The 20,671-nt window shown below is 40.1% G+C and overlaps 1 protein-coding gene across 1 annotated transcript in view; it reads right to left on the bottom strand.

The window, feature by feature from the left end:
- GRB14 (growth factor receptor bound protein 14) overlaps positions 1–20,671 on the bottom strand; it is a 112,228-nt gene that overhangs the window by 90,102 nt on the left and 1,455 nt on the right. Inside the window, exon 2 of the mRNA XM_080669879.1 lies at positions 20,428–20,560. Coding sequence (XP_080526005.1) covers positions 20,428–20,560 — 133 coding nt within the window. The remainder of the gene's footprint in view (positions 1–20,427; positions 20,561–20,671) is intronic.

Raw genomic sequence — 20,671 nt, 5'->3', positions numbered from 1 at the left:
TGTGCCTAATTGGATGTCTAAAGAATCCAAGTCACTTTAGTTCTAGTTGTCCTAAAAAACAAAACAAAACAAAAAACCCTAAGAATTACCAAAAGCCTTAATAAAATGTTTCTTTACATAGTCTAAGTCTCTCTTAAAATTACTCTTTGGGATTCCTTCATAGTTGTGTTTTCCCTCTTGATTACGTGAAGGATTATTTAAAGTACATTTGGTCTAGAAGATAAAAGTAGAAAATAGCTTAGAATAGCAAGAGCAAAAAAAAAAAACTGATAAATACACAAAGATACTATTTTGTGGAATAATGTGTTCTTTAACTTGGGACTTCATGGCATCTTATTTTTACACTTCAAATCAGGCTCAAGGAAACATAAAAGACAAAAATTACCTTGAACTTTAAAGCATAACTTTGTCTTATCCTTGAGGAAAGCTGAAATGGTCACAGTGCAAATTACTCTGCTTCAGTAAAGAACTATAGTTCACTTGTTATCAAAAACCAGCTGGAAAAAAAATATTTCCAATATCTAGCCTTTAATCCTTGAAATAACCTACAAAACTTTCATTTATTTAATCTTACTCCAATGAATAGAAATAATGTCAGATATTCCCTTTATTATTAATTAATTAACCACATCACACCTATGCCTTTGCACAGCTCCACATTTTGATAGTATCATAACAAGAGTGTAAAGCAGTATCACCAGACTATCAGTGAGAGTGAAAATTAATGCTAAAAGAGAAAACCAAAGGCAAAAACTGACTTTAACATTTCACAGACACTTGCATTAAACATAGAAACTAGAAATGAGGGGAATGTGCAAGCATTTACAGGATTTCAAAATAACCTGCGGTGCACTCAACCTCTTTCTAGCACAGATATGCGATCACAATTTTAATCTTTATTCATTTATATTATTAATATTGCTAAGTGTTCAAAATTATGTGAAAATGGATTATAGAGAAAAAAATCAAGCCCACCTATCGAGGGTTTACAATCTAGTAGAAATACCTGTAATTTGTCTTAATTATATAGGGTGGGGCAAAAGCAGGTTTATAGTTGTTCATATGGAAAATAATATAATAATTAATAATATTCTATTATTACTAAAGAGCATTTATTGATGAAAGCATGTATGTAAAAATGCCACAAAGATGCACATATCAAGGTTATACAAATAAAATATTTACATCTGGAAGGAGAGGGAAAAAAGTTATAAGATATGGGATTTATTTCAAATGTTTTTAATCATATAATATGACCTGAATTACATATATCTTTAATTCTTAAGCAAAACACTATGAAACTTTATTCAACAAATAATCTATAGGACATACTTGCCAATTCTAGTTTTATGGTCAACTAACACTTTAGCGTATCAGACTCTTACAACTAAGAATAATGGTATCTAGAACCATTGTTCATAATGTATTATGAAAATGTGAATGGAAATCAGAATTATTTAAATACATGATTAAAATACTTTTCCTCAAATAATTAACTGATAAAGGCTTCTGATCACATGGTCCTTTCTTAAATAGATTATTTATCTCAATGAATGATATTTCTCTAATAGTCTAAATGACATGAATGAACAATACTAATCCATACTAAAACAATCAGGTCACAGATCCTTTGAGTCATTTAAAGCATGCCCCCTCTGCTGTCTGTATTTGGAACTTAACCACGGACAAAAATGTATCTCAACAGCGCCCCTGTGTGACCTACTTCAACAACCACTTTCACAGTCATGGAGCCCTTACAATTCCCATTGCCACTGAGGTTCATTTTCAAACAACAAATACAATTTATATTTTAAAGATAATGCAACTTCAAGTTCAAGCAAAAGCTAATCAGCTTTGAAATGAAGCAAAAATATTTAGACAAGTTTCACCCTTTAGAAAAAATATTATAGAACCACAAACATATATAAAATATGTGGATGTACAAGACCACTTCCAGAAAGGAAGGTGGATTTCCCAATTCTTTCTCTGTTGGGGAAATGCCCTGCCAACTGCTGTTTCAATCAGATTATACCATGGTTTCCTCAAAAGTGGTCTACAGAGAGCCTGCATCAGAATCATAAGACTCTCCAGGCAAGTGCTTGTTAAAAGTTTTTAATAACTCAGCCGAAACCGGTTTGGCTCAGTGGATAGAGCCTCGGCCTGCAGACTGAAAGGTCCCAGGTTCAATTCCGGTCAAGGGCATGTACCTTGGTTGCGGGCACATCCCCAGTAGGAGGTGTGCAGGAGGCAGCTGATCAATGTTTCTCTCTCATCGATGTTTCTGGCTCTCGATCCCTCTCCCTTCCTCTCTGTGAAAATCAATAAAATATATTTAAAAAAAAAAAAGAAGTTTTAATAACTCAGCCCCACTCCAGACCTATGGAAAGAGACTGCTCAGAAATGAGGACCAGTAATTTGTAGTCATATCAAGTACTCCAGGTATGTGACATGCCTATGAGATTTGAGAACTGCCACCCTAAGCCTTATAAAAAAAACAAAAAACTTTTCACCCTACTCAGTTTGGCTCAGTGGATAGAGCATTGGCCCACAGACTGAAGGGTTTCAGGTTCGACTCAGGTCAAGGGCACGTACCTCGGTTGCAGGCTCGATTCCTGGCCAGGTCGAGATGCGTGCAGGAGGCAACCAATCCATGTGTTTCTCTCATATTGATGTTTCTCTCTCTCTCCCCTACCTCTTCCACTCTCTCTAAAAGTCAGTGGAAAAATATCCTCAGTGAGGATTAAGAAAAACACAAATTTTTTAAGATGAATAGGGTATCATATTGATAAGTAAAGGATTGCTAACTTTTTTCATAATGGAATTTAATTCAATCTCTAAATATTTGAATCATTTTTGATCCCATGCTTTAAAAACCGTTATTCTCTACACTGATACTTATAGCCCTGTAATTATTCCAATGATGGACACTGGACTTGTTAAGGTGGCAGGACAAGTCCACTACCAAACATCTACAATTGCTGAAGTGACCTGGGTTCTGTCCAAGAGAAAAAAAGGAAGAGAAAACACATTCCTATTCACTCCATCTATTTCAGCTTTGTTCTCTAGGCCATAGGGCAGGATTTTTACTAACGTAAATCTCAATTAAATCCCAGGCAAGGGCCTGTCAATGAAAATTAATTTAACACCTCAGAGTATAACTAAACTCTTTCAGTCAAAACACATTCTGATTTCAGAATCATCCAATTTCCCTGCTAGTTTCTAAAAATCATTCAAAATACTACAAAAATCATTTAAAATACTATTAAAAAATAACAGTAAGGATTTCTGACATTTTTTGAAACAATAATAAAAAGGTTTGTTTTCCTGAAAACAATATACCAACACCATAGGAAAAAGACTGGAGGTCATGGGATATCAGAATATATTAAGGATGGGTTTCATGTGCATCTTAAAGGACAACTCTTTTTATCATTGTCACACTCCATGTTTCACCATATAAAAATCTGCAATATTGTTTTTGTTTCTAGTTTTTAAATATAAGTCCACCTATCAATTTTGTGCTAGGCATTCAGGGCTGGAATTGAAATCTGAAAATCTGGGTTCAAGTCCTGGCTCTGTCATGCAATTTCGTACAATTTAACCCTTGATCTTTGACCCTATCCCCTTCCATCTGTAAAAATGAGATAAAACTAACTCATAACTTACTACAGTCAGATATTCAAAGGATAGAAATGATAACATATTCAAAAGTACCTTGAAAATTATACCATCACTAATATTACTAATATAAAGGCAGGATATATGCCTCTTGGAACCAGCATAAGAGAAATCACACTACTTTATAACTGCACCGACCTCCATAATCCAGGATATTGTCTTAATAATTATTTTTGAAGAATCATCTTTCTCAAAAAAGTAAAAAGCATTTTTATATTTAAATTTTATATGACTACAATATTTTATATGTTTAGAACTAAACTAATCAAGTCCTAGCTAATGCTGAGTGAAAGATACCTTTGGATAAGTCTAAAACAGGACTCGCCAGTGTGACTCAGTGGTTGAGCATTGACCTGTGGACCAGGAGGTCATGGCTCCATTCCCAGGCAGGGCACATGCCCGGGTTGTGAGCTGGATCCCAGTGTGGGAGGTGATTCTCTTTCATCATTGATGTTTCCATCTTTCTCTCCCTCTCCCTTCCTCTCTGAAATCAATAAAAGTATTTATTTTTTAATCTAAAACATGTTCTGTTCCATCAGGCACATCAGTTATTTCATGAAAGAATGATGTCTTAGCAACCCAGGTGTATGTCCTGAACAGTAATGAAACCAGCAACCTTTCAGTGCACAGGACAATGCTCAACCAACTAGACACTCCAGTTGGGCCAATATCCTCAATATTAATGACATAGGTACCAATAAAATAAGAGAAGCTTTAGAGATAAAGAACTTTGTCTAGAGAAGAAATGAGAAGGAAAAAAGAGATGATAACCAAATCTCCTGAGGATTGCAAAGAGCTACTTCCCACAGAACTAAAAACAATACTAATGTTTCTCAGTTTTTTCCACCAGAACTACTGAATGCAAAAGAAAGTAATCACATAGCCCTGTCTATCTCAGGGTAGGCAATAAATCTAAGGTATTTAATTTGTTCTTAAATATACATATAACCTGTGAATTCTACTTGTAAAAATAGGAGCATATAAATATAAATAATATAAATAAATGCAAATATGAATATAAAATAATAAAAGTGGAATATGAAAATTGACCCAACGGCCAGGGCTGCCTTGCATGAATTTTATGCATCGGGCCGCTATTATAAATATAAATATAAATATAAATATAAATATAAATATAAATATAAATCCTATCTAATAAAAGAGTAATATGCAAATTGACCATACCTCCGCTATACCCACAAGCCACGCCCACCAGCCAATCAGGAGCAAATATGCAAATAAACCCAACCAAGATGGCTGCAGCCACAGAGAGCAGGAGGGAGGCTTGGGTTTCCCTGGCAATGGAGGAAGCCAAGCTTTCCACCTGCCCTTGCTGGCCCAGGCCTCCACTCCAGGCTACAAAGTTTCAATTATAGAAGATAAATCCCAACAGAAATGGTGGCAGCCATGGAGCTGGAGAGAGTAGGAGGCTAGAATTGCCCCTGGCGATGGAGGAAGCCAAGCTTCTGCAGCCCTGGCCTGCTTTGGCCTCCGCTTAAGGCTACAAAGTTTCAATTATAGAAGATAAAAAAATCCCAACAGAAATGGCTGCCACCATGGAGAAAGCAGAAGGCTTGGCTCTGCTCAAGGCTACAAACTTTCAATTGTAGAAGATAAATAAATCCCAGATACCAGGTCCTCCACTTGGGTCGCCGGGGGGCATGGCCGGCCTGCAAATCACCACAGGCCCCTCGCTCAGGCCACCTCACGCCCCAAGGGAACCCCCACCCTGATCCAGGACACCCTTCAGGACAAACCAGCTGGCCCCCACCCGTGCACCAGACCTCTATCCTATCGAATAAAAGAGTAATATGCAGATTGACCATCACTCCAACACACAAGATGGCTTCCCCCATGTGGTCAAAGATCCTGCATCCATGTGGACACAAGATGGCCACCACAAGATGGCCAGCAGGGGAGGGCAGTTGGGAGGGACCAGGCCTGTAAGGGAGGGCAGTTGGGGGCGATCAAGACTGCAGGAGAGGGCAGTTAGGGGTGACCAGGCCGGCAGAGGAGGGAAGTTGGGGGTGACCAGGCCTGCAGGGGAGGGCAGTTAGAGGTGACCAGGCCTGCAGGGGAGGGCAGTTAGGGGTATACAGGCTGGCAGGGAGTGGTTAGGGGGTGATCAGGTTGGCAGGCAGAAGCGGTTAGGGGCAATCAGGAAGGCAGGCAGGCGAGCAGTTGGGAGATAGCAGTCCTGGATTGTGAGAGGGATGTCCGACTGCCCGTTTATCGGGCCTAAATGGGCAGTCGGACATCCCTCGAGGGGTCCCAGATTGGAGAGGGTGCAGGCTGGGCTGAGGGATAACCCCCCCAGTACATGAATTTCGTGCACCGGGCCTCTAGTATATATATGTTTTTAAAAAGCAACTTAAACTTTATAAAAAGTACAAATTGCCAATTATAAAAACAGGATAGGAATATAAAGTACAGCACAGGAAATCTAGTTGGTAATCCTATCTAATAAAGAGGGAATATGCTAATTAACCATCACTCTGTCACAAAGATGGCTGCACTCACAGCTGAGGCCAAGTTCCCATAAGGAGCCTTAACAAGCAATCAGCAGGGACCTGAGGCTACGCACACCACCCCCCCACCCCATGGGGTTTGACATGGGACCTCAGGCCGTGTCCCCCACCAGGCAGGGCTTGACAGGGGATCTCAGGCCGCGCCCCCCCCCCCACACCAGCAGGGCTTGACAGGGGACCACAGGCTGTGCCCCCCCACCTGGCAGGGCTTGACAGGGAACCTCAGGCCGCCCCCCACACCCGGCAGGGCTTGACAGGGGACCTCAAGGTGCGCTTCCCGTCCTGGTGCTGGGCTAGGGGACCTCAGGCTGCTCCCCCCACCCCAGTTCCAGCACCGGGCCAGGGGACCTGAGGCTGCCGGTGGGACTTGACAGGGGACCTGAGGCTGTGCCCGCCTCCTGGTGCTGGGCCAGGGGACCTCAGGCCACACCCCCCGCCCCAGCACCAGGCCAGGGGACCTGATGCTGCTGGTGGGACTTGACAGGGGACCTAAGGCTGTGCCCGCCTCCCTGTGCTGGGCCAGGGGACCTGAGGCTGCGCCCCCCCCACCTGGCGGGACTTGACGGGGGACCTCAGGCCATGCCTTCCACCCGGCAGGGCTTTACAGTGGATCTCAGGCCGTGCCCCCCACCAGCAGGGCTTGACAAGGGACCTCAAGGTGCGCTTCCCGTCCTGGTGCTTGGCTAGGGGACCTCAGGCTGCTCTCCCCACCCCAGCGCCAGGCTGGGGGACCTCAGGCCGTGCCTCCCACCAGGTGGGGCTTGACAGGGGACTTCAGGCCATGCCCCCCACCCTGGCACCAGGCAGGGGGACCTCAGGCCACACACCCCACCCCAGCACTGGGCCAGGGGACCTCAGGCTGCACCCCCATGCCTGGCAGGGCTTGACAGGGGACCTGAGGCCGTGCTCCCCATCCAGCAGGGCTTGACGGGGGACCTCAAGGTGCACCCCCAATGCTCGGTCGGGGGAACTCAGGCCGTGCCCCCCTGCCCAGCGGGGCTTGACGGGGGACCTGAGGCTGCAACCCCCTGCCAGTGGGACTTGACAGGGGACCTAAGGCTGCGCCCCCCCCCCACCACCTGGCGGGGCTTGACAGGGGACCTCAGGCCATGCCCCCCACCCAGCAGGGCTTGACAGGGGATCTCATGCCATGTCCCACACCTGGTGGGGCTTGACGGGGGACCTCAAGGCATGCCTCCCTCCCTGGTCTGGGCTGGGGGACCTCAGGCCACACCCCGTCCTGGCACCAGGCCAGGGGACCTGAGGCTAAATCCCCTGTCCAGCGGGGTTTGACAAGGGTGGGACTGGCCGGGTCTGGATCTAGCCTAATCGGGGGTGGGGTAGGTAGCCGGGTCTGGGTCTCACGCAATTTTGAGGCGCATGTGGGTGGTTGGGGACTTGACTCTGGGTCCCATGGTGTGCCCCAGACTCTGACAGGAGGAAGGTTTTCATATACATTTTACTAATTTTTTTTCATCTCTGACACTTATATTATAGAGAAAGGGCAAATAGCAATATTAAATTATTTCCTCTAACTAATCCCGTTTTAATGTGCATGAATTTTGTGCACCAGGCCACTAGTATAAATAATATAAATATAAATATAAATATAAATATAAATATAAATATAAATATAAATATAAATATAAATATAAATATAAATATAAATATAAATAATATAAATATAAAACTGTTTCTCCCTATTTTCAATTAAAAGTTTTATTCCAGAAAGATGCTCCATGTTCATCATACAACTTCCCATACGGCCCTCCCACAATCCTCACACACCCCATGTGCATATACATGTCTCACTTGGAGAAATATGCAGGCAGTGCTTCATTCCACAGGAGTGTGTCCTCTGGAGATCTCTACAGAGAGCATCTGCCAGAGCATAAGTCCCATGACCTATCAACATTTCTTCCTTCCATTTTTCTTAAAACTACCTCCTTCAACCTTCAAAATAGATTTCAGATACCATGACATTTAATGGCTACAACCAAGTTGAGGAGACTTTAATTGTGCCTCTTCGTCTTTCTTGACTCAAGAGCCATAATTTATCAAGTACTCTTTACATGGACGTTGACCCAATGCCTTTATATATTTTGGTCACTTTCTCTAAACCTATCCAGAGGTGCAGACTTGGTTTTGTAAGGGGCCCTTATGCCTTTGGAACAAAGGCAGGTTCAGCCTAAATGAGGTCATTAAAACAAAACATCAAGTTCCCAGTGCCCTAAGATTCCAAGCCAATGACCTACAGAGTGTTCCAGCTGATCTTAATTTCCCTGGCACAGCACAGTAAGAGTACTGTAATATAATGCAAAATGTCTCTAAAGAGAAACTAGATACTGGCCTGAGTCTTGCCAATACACAGTTGAATAATACCAAAGTACCCTTTCATCTGAATACTGGGCTTCACACGCATATGTCACCCTTCCCAAGAATGAAAGTAATCTTCCACTGTGAATGTGGGTTGAGTGAAAAGCTTTTACTGGACTCAGCCCCATAAAGTATACATGCTTCTTAATTGGCACACATGAGCTGGTAAAACTGAAAATGCTTACAAGGGGACCAAAGAGACAAAAAAATAGAATTTGTTCTAAGTAAGGATGACCCAAATTTAGAAGGTGCTAAAAGCAACAAATCAATACTTAAATGTTTATCCTGTCTAGGGTCTCTTTTAACAACAACATCAGACCCCTCTTAGTAACTAAACTAAATTTCACTTTTCTAAGTTTCATTGCAAATTCTTTATCATTTATATTAAACTATCAGTAAATTCCCAAATATTTCCTCATTTCTGTCCTTAATAACAACCACTTCTCTGGTCCTTCCTCATTCATTTATTCACTCATTTATTCTTTCATTCAGCAAAATGTATTGAATGTCTATTAAGTGCCAGGCATTGCAGTCTCCAATGATTCAGTGGTATATAAACCAAAGTCCCTACCCTCTCTTAGGATTTATGTTCTAGTGGGAAAAGGCAGAGAATGAACACATGTATGTGACAGCCTATGATGAGCTAGAAAAAAAGATTAATCTGGGTGAGAGAGAAAAGAGTGCAGAGGTGGTGAAAAGCAATGTCAGTTTTAAATTCCACCTGAGCTAGAATCTTTTTAATGATCCATCATCCAGTAAAGCAATTAGGGTCTCTATCAGATAAAGTCCAGCTTTACTTTTCTATTCAATAAGAGATTATCAAAATTATTGATTATATCTTATAAGAGAAATAACTGAAAGCATCCAAATTAAATACAGAACTAGGAGTTCTGAGTATGACGAAGTGTCAAAAAGGGCATGAAATTCCTTTGTGAGTGTCATTTCCACCTTGACTTTCAACTTTTTTATTTACCTAAATAAAAATCAACTATAAAATTAGAAATAGCCCCATTAATTGGAATTACATTGTGATAAAAATGTCTTATGTTTTTAATGAAATCAAAAGGTATGTTTTTTTTAAATTAGTCTTGCAGCTAGCATATTTTTTGTTAACAGAAATTAAGAAATATTAAAGTATTTTTTAATAAAACAGGATGGGAATTGACTGGCATATGAATAAATATTTCATGATATGATTTCATAAAATGGGTCTTAACCACAATATTAAATAACATGCACAAAATCTGAAAGAAATCATGTACACATTACCTCCTTGAGTTTTATCTAATTTATCTAAAAAAATGTGGTAGTCCCCAAAGGAATTTCTGTTACATTTAAAAGAATCAGTTAATGACTGTGGCAGATGCTGCGGCACACCATCCCAAACCTTAGTCACTGAAGCACTCATTCTCCCAGCTGTTAGAATGTCAGCCATGAAGACCTCCTGACTAAGTCCTCCCTGCCAGCTATTGCACTAGGCTGAAGAGAGCCCTTCCTGGGCAGCCCAGCTCCTTTGCCCTAATCCCATATAATAAAAGTTTAATATGCAAATCGACCAAACCGTGGAACAACCGGTCGCTATGATGCACACTGGCCACCAGGGGGCAGATGCTCATTGCAGGAGCTGCCCCCTGGTGGTCAGTGCACTCCCACAGGGGGAGCACCACTCAGCCAGAAGCCGGGCTCATGGCTGTTGAACGCAGAGAGGGTAGCAGGAGCCTCTCCCATCTCCGCGGCGGCGCTAAGGATGTCCGACTTCTGGTTTAGGGGAGTGGGCCTAAGCCATCAGTCGAAATCCCCCAAGAGCTCCCAGACTGTGAAAGGGCACAAGCCGGGCTGAGGGAGGGATCCTCCCCACCCCACCCCACCCCCCGTGCATGAATTTCGTGTACCAGGCCTCTACTTTTGAATAATTCTGTAGGGTCATCCCAGATCCAGAGCTCCTATGGGATTAGCTAAGGTCTCTGCTGTGGCTGCACTGTGTCTATTCCCTGTGTCTATTCCCACAGGTAATGTTTCCATGAGCTCTCCCTAGTAAACTCTCTACAGGCAAACCTACTCTTCAGGTTGGCTTCCCAAGGATTCTTGCCACAGCAGTAATCTATATCACATCTGGTGTTTGTCAGTGTGTTTTCTTTCAACTGTTGATGGGTCCTAAGTATTGAGAACAGGAAAAATTCATTTAAATACATGACCAAAGGTCACTTTCAGCATTCAATATTTCTCCCTGATGCACTATTGCTTTGTTCTTCAAACTCTCCCTCAAAGGTCATCCATTCTCTGACAACAGGAGAGGGAAGAACTGAAGTCAGTAATTGAAAGCTGAAAATAAATAAATAAATAAATAAATAAATAAATAAATAAATAAATAAATAAATAAAATTTGTCATTACTCCCATCACACCATCATTTATCTAAATTCAGAACATTTCAACACTAGCCAAAATTCTCACTTCTAACCCTATCTCCCTTTCAGAGAAATATGTGTAAGGCATAAAAAGATAGGAAGCGCTTCTGATTTGTGGTGCTTTGATTAATTATTAAAAGAAGCTTTCCCTGTATGCGATGCCTTGGAGGTTTACATGCCCCAGGGTAATGCACCAGGTGAGAAGTTATTGTGAACACTGGTGGGTTCTCAGGAAATAAGTTTTAGAAAAAAGTACATTGGAAGATGGGGATTTAGAAACGGATTTTCTTAAATCTATGATTTTGTTCACCCCTTGGAAAGTCTTATATATTAAAGGGTATGCATCTTCCCATTTCCACATTTTAAACGCTAAATAATTCAACTATGCCATTAATAGCTAATAATTTAAAAAATGTGCTAACACTGATCCCCTGCTCTGAAAGACTTATATTATAAACCCAATGGATATTTCCACTTAACTCTGCTAAATGTGTGAATTTTTGTTAACACACAGTAGGCTGGAAGAATGTACAGCAGTCTATCAAGCACTTTTAATGTATAAAGTCAGAAATATATCATTAATTTCATTACACATGATCTTATGTATGTAATGAAAGCAAAATGTACATATATGCTACTAAATCCAGTTGGTCCAGTATTCTAGCATATAACTTTATCTTTGTTCATAGACTCTGTTAATATAATTGGACATATATTTTTTAATTTGATGAAGAGGAAGAAAATGATTGATCATGATTAGAAAAATATGTTAAAATACAATTTGTAAAAATTGGTTTTAACTATCTTCAATAACCCAATTATCTATTCTTTTCCCAAAGAACTCCAAAACAATGACCCTACCACACTCTATTTAGAGGGAAAAATAATAATTAGACCCAATAGATAAAAAAGACAATATAGGTTATGATAAGTACAGCTAAGGAAAATACAACAGGATATGTGATGGAAGGGGGGGAGGGCGGTTACAGATGTAGAGGGATACCTTAGGTAGACTAGTCAAAAAAAAAAAGCCTCCTTGATAAGATGATCTTGTACTGAGAGCTAAGATTATAAAGGTGTCAGCTATGTGAAGAGTCAGGAAAAGAGGTTCCAGGCAGAGGAAACAATCAAGCCAAAAAGAGCTAGCCAAGTTTACAAACAGGTAGGATCACCCATCCATGGCTGGAGTATAATGAACAAAGAGTAGAATGCAGATGAGTTTTAAGAGGTATACAGAAGCTAAACCATGTATAGTCCTATAGGCCAAAGTAAGAATTTGGATTTCATTCTAAGCTATAGAAAAGTTTTCAACCAGGGAGTGACATGATATGATCTACATTTCTGAAAGTTTACTGTAGCAAGTGAATGGAAAATAGACCAAAATAGGCGAAAGTAGAAGCAAGGAGGCCATTTATGAGGCTTTTGTACAGGAAGAGACAGGGACCTAAATTGGGATTATAGCAGTGGAGACAGAGACAAGTTTATGGATTCTAGTGTATTGTGATGAAAGATGGAGATGTTCTTGACAAAGATCAGAAAGAGGTCTCCTAGGTTTCTGGCTTGAGCAACCAATGGATGACTTGAAAGTGGAGAACAGCCAAGTACATACTGGACCTACGTCAGCCTCAAATGTCCACATCTAATCTTACATCCATACATCTAAGTTTAAATATGATTGTACCACCTAATCTGGCCCCCCTTCCAGATATACCTTTTCTGACTCTCTAATATTTGGACCTTGACTTTGACGCACAATTTGTAGTTTAACTAGCCTCGCCTGGCCCCATCATTTCCACAAAGGTGGCTCCTATGCTCCTTGCCCCGTGGAACCCCAAATGAACTCTTTATCAAAGGAGGTGTGGTGACCATGTGGGAAGATCGGAACAAAGGCTTAGAAAAAACTTCTGGGGCAATGGAACCAAAGAAACCTCCCAAGACTCCCGTACCTACTACATGGAATCATTAGTTCTTCAAGGGCCATCAGAATCACTGGCTCTCAGAACAGGAAGAAATCAGTGCTCAACGGCCCAGAAAGTGTGGGCAATAGTCACTTCTCCCTCACTCATCAGCAGCAGGGCCCTATTAAAAACTAGGTTTCTTGCCCTAGCCGGTTTGGCTCAGTGGATAGAGCGTCGGCCTGCGGATTGAAGGGTCCCAGGTTCGATTCCGGTCAAGGGCATGTACCTTGGTTGTGGGCACATCCCCAGTGGGGAGTGTGCAGGAGGCAGCTGATCGATGTTTCTCTCTCATCGATGTTTCTAACTCTCTATCCCTCTCCCTTCCTCCCTGTAAAAAATCAATAAAATATATTAAAAAAAAAAAACTAGGTTTCTTTATTCCCAGTCTAATATCTTTTAATCACATCATATTGACTCACCTCTTTCCATAGAAACTTACTAAAAATGGTAAACAGGATGTTGTAAATGTACTATTCTTTGGAGCTATTATGGGTTTAAAGTTTTTTACTGTCTGCCATACCAACCTAACCACCACATGTAACATTACCTCTATAGGAAAATGTGTGTAAATAAACAGCCAATTTACAAATGATCTTGTGGAAAAGATAGAAACATGTATAAACTTGTTAAGAATATCCTCCTATTTGTGCTTATGTTCTCCGTGGCTTTAAAAAATACTAAAAAAGTGGGACCAAAGGGAAGGACAAGAACTAATGGCTGTTCTCCCCATATTGGCTCTCCCATTTCTCTTGTGAATTCATTCCAAAAGTTTCCCTTCGGCTCCCACCCCTTGGCAAAGGCTTGTAGTCACTTCCCAGGTTCTCCCTTGAGCTGTCCTTTATCTAGGGTGCCAAAAGGACAATTCCCAAGTCTGCTTATCCCTGATCAGATGCTTACACAACATAATTTGTTACTATTTCATATAAGCTGGCTTATTTTAAAATATATTTTTATTGATTTCAGAAGGGGAGAGAGAGAGAGAGAGAGAGAGAGAGAGAGAGAGAGAGAGAGAGAGAGAGAGAGAGAGAAATGTCAATAATGAGAGAGAATCATTGATCAGCTGCAAATGAAAATAACTAGCATGAACGAGCGAGAAACTAGAGTTGGTAGCTCCTGTCATCAGAGGCTAAGGGACCTCACTAAGATGCAAGCTCAGACCAATGGCCAAGGGTGTTCCCCATCACTGACCGGTGGCATCAACTGAAACCATATCAATTAAATAGACTTCAAGTGAATTAAGTGATTTGAGGTGAAGAAACTGGTCACTGTAGGTTAAGTCAGCCAAACCAATCAATGGATCACCACGTCATACACTTATTATAGGTATTTGTTTTTTGAGATCTTTTTGTGGGGGTCACTAGCCATCCATTATTTCCTCTCCACCACTATATACCATACCTACTGAACCTGCACCACCAGTTCACAAAATGTGTTTCCACAACCCTTGCTTAGTGAGCCTTGGTCCAGGTCCCTATGTCCCTTTGACCACAGCTGACTGAATAAGAATTAAACACTCTGGGCTAAAATCTCTGTCCAGATATAGACTCCAGTCAGTTACCAGGAGGAAATATTTATTCCAATCGGGTGGCCATTTGGGACACCTGCACTGACACTCAATCAAGACAAGCAGGACTGCAGAATGTCATAAAATGAAATCGATTTACACGAAGCAGAGACTATGTGCTATGCTTGGGAGAGAACAAAAGAAAGAGAAGGGAGAAAGTGGCTGTGGTGATTTTTGCTGACTTTCCAGTTTCCAATTCCAATTTCTCATGAGATCAGTGACCTTTTGGCCTTCAGGTACTATAACATAACCTTTCAGGCTAGTTCATGTGCGGTTCTGTTTCCTCCAAACAATCAATACCTGATCCAAATAGCGACTAAAGTCCATTTGTAATATTCCTACCTTTCACCAACTAAATGAAATTGTCCACAATTTTAAAAAGTCAGATTTCCCCAGAGTTTGAAAGCAGCACAGGATAAGAATACCCCTGATTTTGTACATATGTCAAAGAGAAAAATAATAAAACATCAAATTCCTATGCCCTTCACCAGTAAGTTATTATTCAGTGGGTTGTGGAACAGGTTCAAGTTTCTATATTTTTCACAAGCATCCCTGGTCATTCTGAGGAAAGCTGGTCCAGTGACTACACTTTGAGAAGTACTGTTCCAAAGCCTGCTTCAATATTGCTACAAAGATCTGTGTACTTTCAAATTCCTCTCCAAGAAAAATTATATTCATCAAGTGCCAACATTCAAAAGTAGTAATTGCTGTTGGAAAGACTTATTTGTTTGAAACCCTAATAGAAGCAAGTATTGTTTCTATTATTCTTTTTGCCTTTACATGATATCTGCATTTCATTTCACACCAAATAGGATTTTGTAAAATGGCTTGGGTGGCCTAAATACAATTTATAATGTTGTTTCATGTGAAAATAAATTTCCAAAGCACTAATTTAAAGATTTTGAAATACAGCCAGTTTATAATTTTAGCATTTGATGTACCATTCCAACTGAGAAAATTTGATTATAGATGGTTGTAAATGAGAAAATTTGATTATAGATGGTTTTAAAAGTAAATTAATGTTTTTGTTAGGGAATAATGGCCTTTTAAGGAAATGTGTGTGTTTTTTTCAGATTCAGACAAAACTAGGTAAGGATACAATCAACAGGATGTACAGGGTTTATTTTATAAAATTTCAACAAAGACAATAAAAATTTTTAAAAGAAATAGATGAAATAAAGGATACAAAATCTTGGTAATTGCTAAATCTGATAAATGGGAATACGGGCTGCAGTTTATTGTTTTCTATTGCGTATACTGGAGAAATGAGTATATGAGAGTGTGGCTAATGGACTATACACACAGTTTCAGCACTGCACAAAATGGAATAATTACTTCATCACAAAGGATTGAAATTAGAGGCCCTTAATTTGGGAACAGAGATGAGCTTCTTTTTATCATCCTTGACAAATGAAAGGAAAAAAATTCAAAGGTAGAGCATATGGAAAAGTCATTTCTTAATTATTTGGAAGATATTTTTCATTTTTCTGAAATAATAAAAAGGCTTAATTGCATACAGAATACACTAGAAATAGTGTGGTGAGAGGCAAAGCACACAGAGACATAATCATCTTTTTGATCTCCTTTTATTTAAACTGCAGACGTACAGGCAAATCACTTCTGACTTTGGACTTCCTTTTTTAAAGCTTAAAATTTGGATAAGAGACCCACTTACTGGTGTGCTTGTGAGATAACATCCTGTGGACCATAAACTACATACAAAAGCTAGTTATTAGCAATGCTAATACATCTTATTTAGTCATATAACTAATTTTTTGGTAAATTTTTCCTGTCAATGTTAGGTTGAAGATGGAGAAGAAAGCTAGAAGGGGAAAACACAATGACACAGTTATCTTTGTCAAAAAATAAAGATTCAGGTCCTTAGCTATTAGAATATTAACAAATGGTATTTGTCACCCCTACTCTTGTATTATGGGCAGAGTTATCACTAACAACACTACTATAAGTTTATTACTTGAAGAACACTTACGGTTCTTCATTCCTTTGGAAATTGTAACTTCCTCAAAAAAAGATGGTCAAAGTCTTAAGAAATCCAAATTTGCTCAGCCAGTGTTGCTCAGTGGTTGAGCCTCAACCTATAAACCAGGAGCTCACAGCTCGATTACATGTCAGGCAATATGCCTAGGTTGTGGGCTCAATCCCCAGTGTGGGGCATGCAGGAGGCAGCCAATCAATTATTCTCACTCATCATTGATGTTTCTATCTCTCTCTTCCTCTCCCTTCTTCTCTGAAATCAATAAAGATACATTTTAAAAATAAAAAAGAAAGCCAGATTTCGGGTCCCAGCTGCGCCTCTATCAGCCACAGCATGTCTTAGCCTCCGTTTGCTCATCTGTAAAAGAAGTTCATTTGACTAAATGATCTTGAAGATTTCTTCCAGCTCGAACATTCCATGACATAGTTTTTCACAGGTGTCTTTTTATCTTTAAAATCTTCAGAGGTTTTATTTTGAATTAGATATACTACATAGTCCTGGGAAGCAATTAACCAGAGCTACTATATGAGACGGGTCCACGTACAAAAAGATGATACACTTTGAAATTGCTTTATTGGTGAACACAAAGAACTATGCCTGGGAAATATATCTGGCCAATATTATAAAAATACCAGGAGGGAGGTAAGTAAAGAATCCAGATTTTATCTCATTCTAGCTCTCATTTTAAAAAGAAAAATATGAGATGCCAACAGTATTGAATACTCTGGGATACTGTATTTGCAAAAAGAGATAAAGCATATCCTATTTGTGGTTTCATTGCAGTTTAGCACTCATGCATTATGTAGGCAACTCAAATTGTAACTATATATATATATATATATATATATATATATATATATATATATACATATATATATATATATATATATATATATATATGGCCTGTAAAATGATTTTGGTTTTGAAAAGCCACATAAAATTTAGCATTTCTAATGGGAGAAAGAATTGCTAAAATGACTGGAATAGTTAAGCAAACCAAAAGAAAGAGAGAATATAAAGAAAAGAGACATTGTTTCCTAGAATGTTTCACCCACGTATAATATTCAATAGTACCTATTCCATACTGTCATTTGCATCATCTCAACCAAAGTTCAGAGACAACTGGTCCACAAATACCATCTCGTAAAAGGGTAATCTGTGTTACCAAAATACTGACTGACTTTGGGGAAATCACTAACATAGAATTATGCATTCCCAAAACTTCACTCATTTCAAAGAACTGAGCATATACAAAGGAATGAAAACAAAGGATAAGTTCTAAAGGCAAAGTCACGGTAGGGAAAAGAAAACATTAAAAATATATATGAAAAAGAACCTTCCTCTTTTCCACTTTGGGACAGCCTTCTCTTCTTAGAGACCCCAACCATTGGGCTGGAGGAAGAGATCAGCAGAAAGTGCCCTTTCTGGAGGGAACCCCCATCTGGGACTGGTCTACAGGACTCAGGCCAGAACTCTGCTCATGAAACAGCACAGCTGTCTGCATGGGTGCGGAGCTCTCTGAGAAGGTCACTAGGGAAACAGGGCACAAGGCCTGAGCAAGAAATCAGTCAGAGACAGTAATACAGCACCCGTATCCCATCTTGCCATTTGCTAAGCCTGACCTGAAGAAATGTTCTTCCCCAAGATAAGATGTCTCACTCTAGGATGATGACTACCCACACGTAGGGCACACCTTGGCTTAACCCTCACATCAACACCCACTCTTTCTCTTTTTATTCTAGTAACATGAGCATACAATACTTATTATCCCTCTATTCAAAAGAAACCTGCCCCACCGATGCATCTCTTAGACACAGGCATTCTCAACATCCATTCACAAAATTAACCCAACCCCAAATCAAAGCCCCATCTCAGTAAACACCCTCTGGATGGCCTTTTTGCTTAGCTCAGTGTCTCGGAGCCTAGGCGCAAGGAACATAAGCCCTCCATAAACAGGGGGATCTGTGAAACTCCACCAGACGTTTCCTTCTCCCATTCTGGGTCACATGGACAATCCAGAATCAATTCTTTCCACCAGCAAGACACACAGTCAAATCTATCATCCATACTTCCATTTTATATCCCAAAAAGCCAAGCTCTCAATGGGCCCAGACATTTCAGAATGGCATTTTTCCCTTGGGCTCTTACTTTAAACCTCACTCTGACAATAAAGCTCTCAAGAGAGTCTCTTTGTTGTTCATCTCCCCATCCAAAGTCTCAGCCCACCGCTTAAGGACTAACTCATAACATACGTCTGCTTTGGGAATGTTTATTCCCACTCTCTCCAGTCCTTATCCAAAAGGTACATGCACCAATTAAATTTCACCTCCCCCACACCAGAGAGAAGTATACACTGAGTGGCCAGATTATTATGATCTCTGAATGCATAATAATCTGGCCACTCAGTGTATATATATACTGTATATATATTAGAGGCCTGGTGCATGAATTCGTGCATGGGTGGGGTCTGGCCAGCCTGGCCAGGGGGAGGGGACATGGGCAGTTGGCTGGCCTGCCTGTTGGTCGAACTCCTGGTGGAGGGGACAATTTGCATATTAGCCTTTTATTATATAGGATATACAATGAGTGGCCAGATCATTATGCGTTCAGAGATCATAATAATCTGGCCACTCAGTGTATATGCCTTGTTATACCAGACTTCTGTCAAAACACAACATTCCATGGATGGCATTACTACTATATGTTACCAAGGATTCATCTCTTTCCTAGGGTATTTCCTGCATTCCTAAAACTATAAACACACATTACTGAACCCATCACAGGTAGTAAAAGTGCAGGAAAGAGAAAGGGAACAACAGATGGGAAAAAAATGATCCCTCTCTCTCTTCATTGCAAGCATCTGACTGTTTAAATGTATTGCTTCTATCCTGCAAGAACAAGATACATTTTGCCTAGTGAAACCTCTCTTTGTTTTCTTGATTCAAAACTGGGAGGAAGAATGTCAAGAAGAGATATGATTATTCTAGAATATACTAATTTTTTTTGTTTTCTTTTGCAAAATGTGTAATCGTGATGGATCGCCCCCTAGTTGCTTCGACCTTGAAATCTAATTTGCTTAAGTCGGTCCCACACTAGAAACTCATAAAGAAAGAAAATCATAAAATAAAAGTCCTTCTTCTAATGATCACTTACAAGTCATCTGTTTTCTGCCTTCAGTAAAAGGAATTAATTGAAATAAAAAAGACATGGGGTCCTAAACTCCAATTACCTTTGCCACAGATCCACTATATCACTTTCCTTTAGTAAATGAGGTTGGTTTGGGTTGAAAATATGAAAGATTAAAAAAAGTATTAAACAACCAGTCAATCCCCTTCAGATCCCCATATCACTGCCCCCCCTTTCCAATTCCTGACCTACAATTGATAATCTAGTATCACATAGACCTCTTCCACCTACTCTGTGAATAATAATAGCTCTCAGACTCTACACTATACAGATATTTTCTCATTTAAACCATCCCCAAAACCTGAGAGCTAATTTTTTTTTTAATATATTTTTATTGATTTCAGAGAGGAAGGAAGAGGGAGAGTGAAATAGAGAAACATCACTGATGAGAGAAAAATCACTCCTACATGGCCCACACTGGGGATTAAGACCACAACCTGGGCATGTGCCCTGACTGGGAATCAAACCATGACTTCCTGGTTCATAGGTCGCCGTTCAACCACTGAACCACCACTGAACCACCCGGCTGGGCCTGACAGGTAAGTTTTAACATTCCCATTATACAACTGTGAAAACTGAGGCCTTAAGGGCAAATAATGCCAAAGAACTATGTCAGTCAATAGAGTTATTTAAAATAGGCCTTTATTAATATTGCAAGTTATTGAGCATTGTAAAGACTGTACAGATTTAGAACTCCTGATAATTTTTAATTAGAAGATTTTTAAAATGCATACCTGTTTTTTTCTTGAATTTGTTTTGGGAAGCAGGTCTGTCGATAACACAGATGTAAATGAAGAACAGCATAGTTCAGGAAAAGGGTTTGGAATAGATGACATTTCCAGAACATCAAGATCTTTCTTTTTTCTCCTACACCAAGAGAACATAGGATGTAATTTACATAAAACATAAAGTAAAATATAATTGCTGTCAGAATTAAAAAGCTAAGGCTAACATGCACCACTTTGTGACAAGAGTCTG

Source organism: Plecotus auritus (assembly GCF_963455305.1).
Source record: "Plecotus auritus genome assembly, chromosome: 5".
NCBI classification, from domain to species: domain Eukaryota; kingdom Metazoa; phylum Chordata; class Mammalia; order Chiroptera; family Vespertilionidae; genus Plecotus; species Plecotus auritus.
The sequence above is the reverse complement of the archived record's forward strand: the minus strand, read 5'-3'. Positions and strand labels throughout refer to the sequence as shown.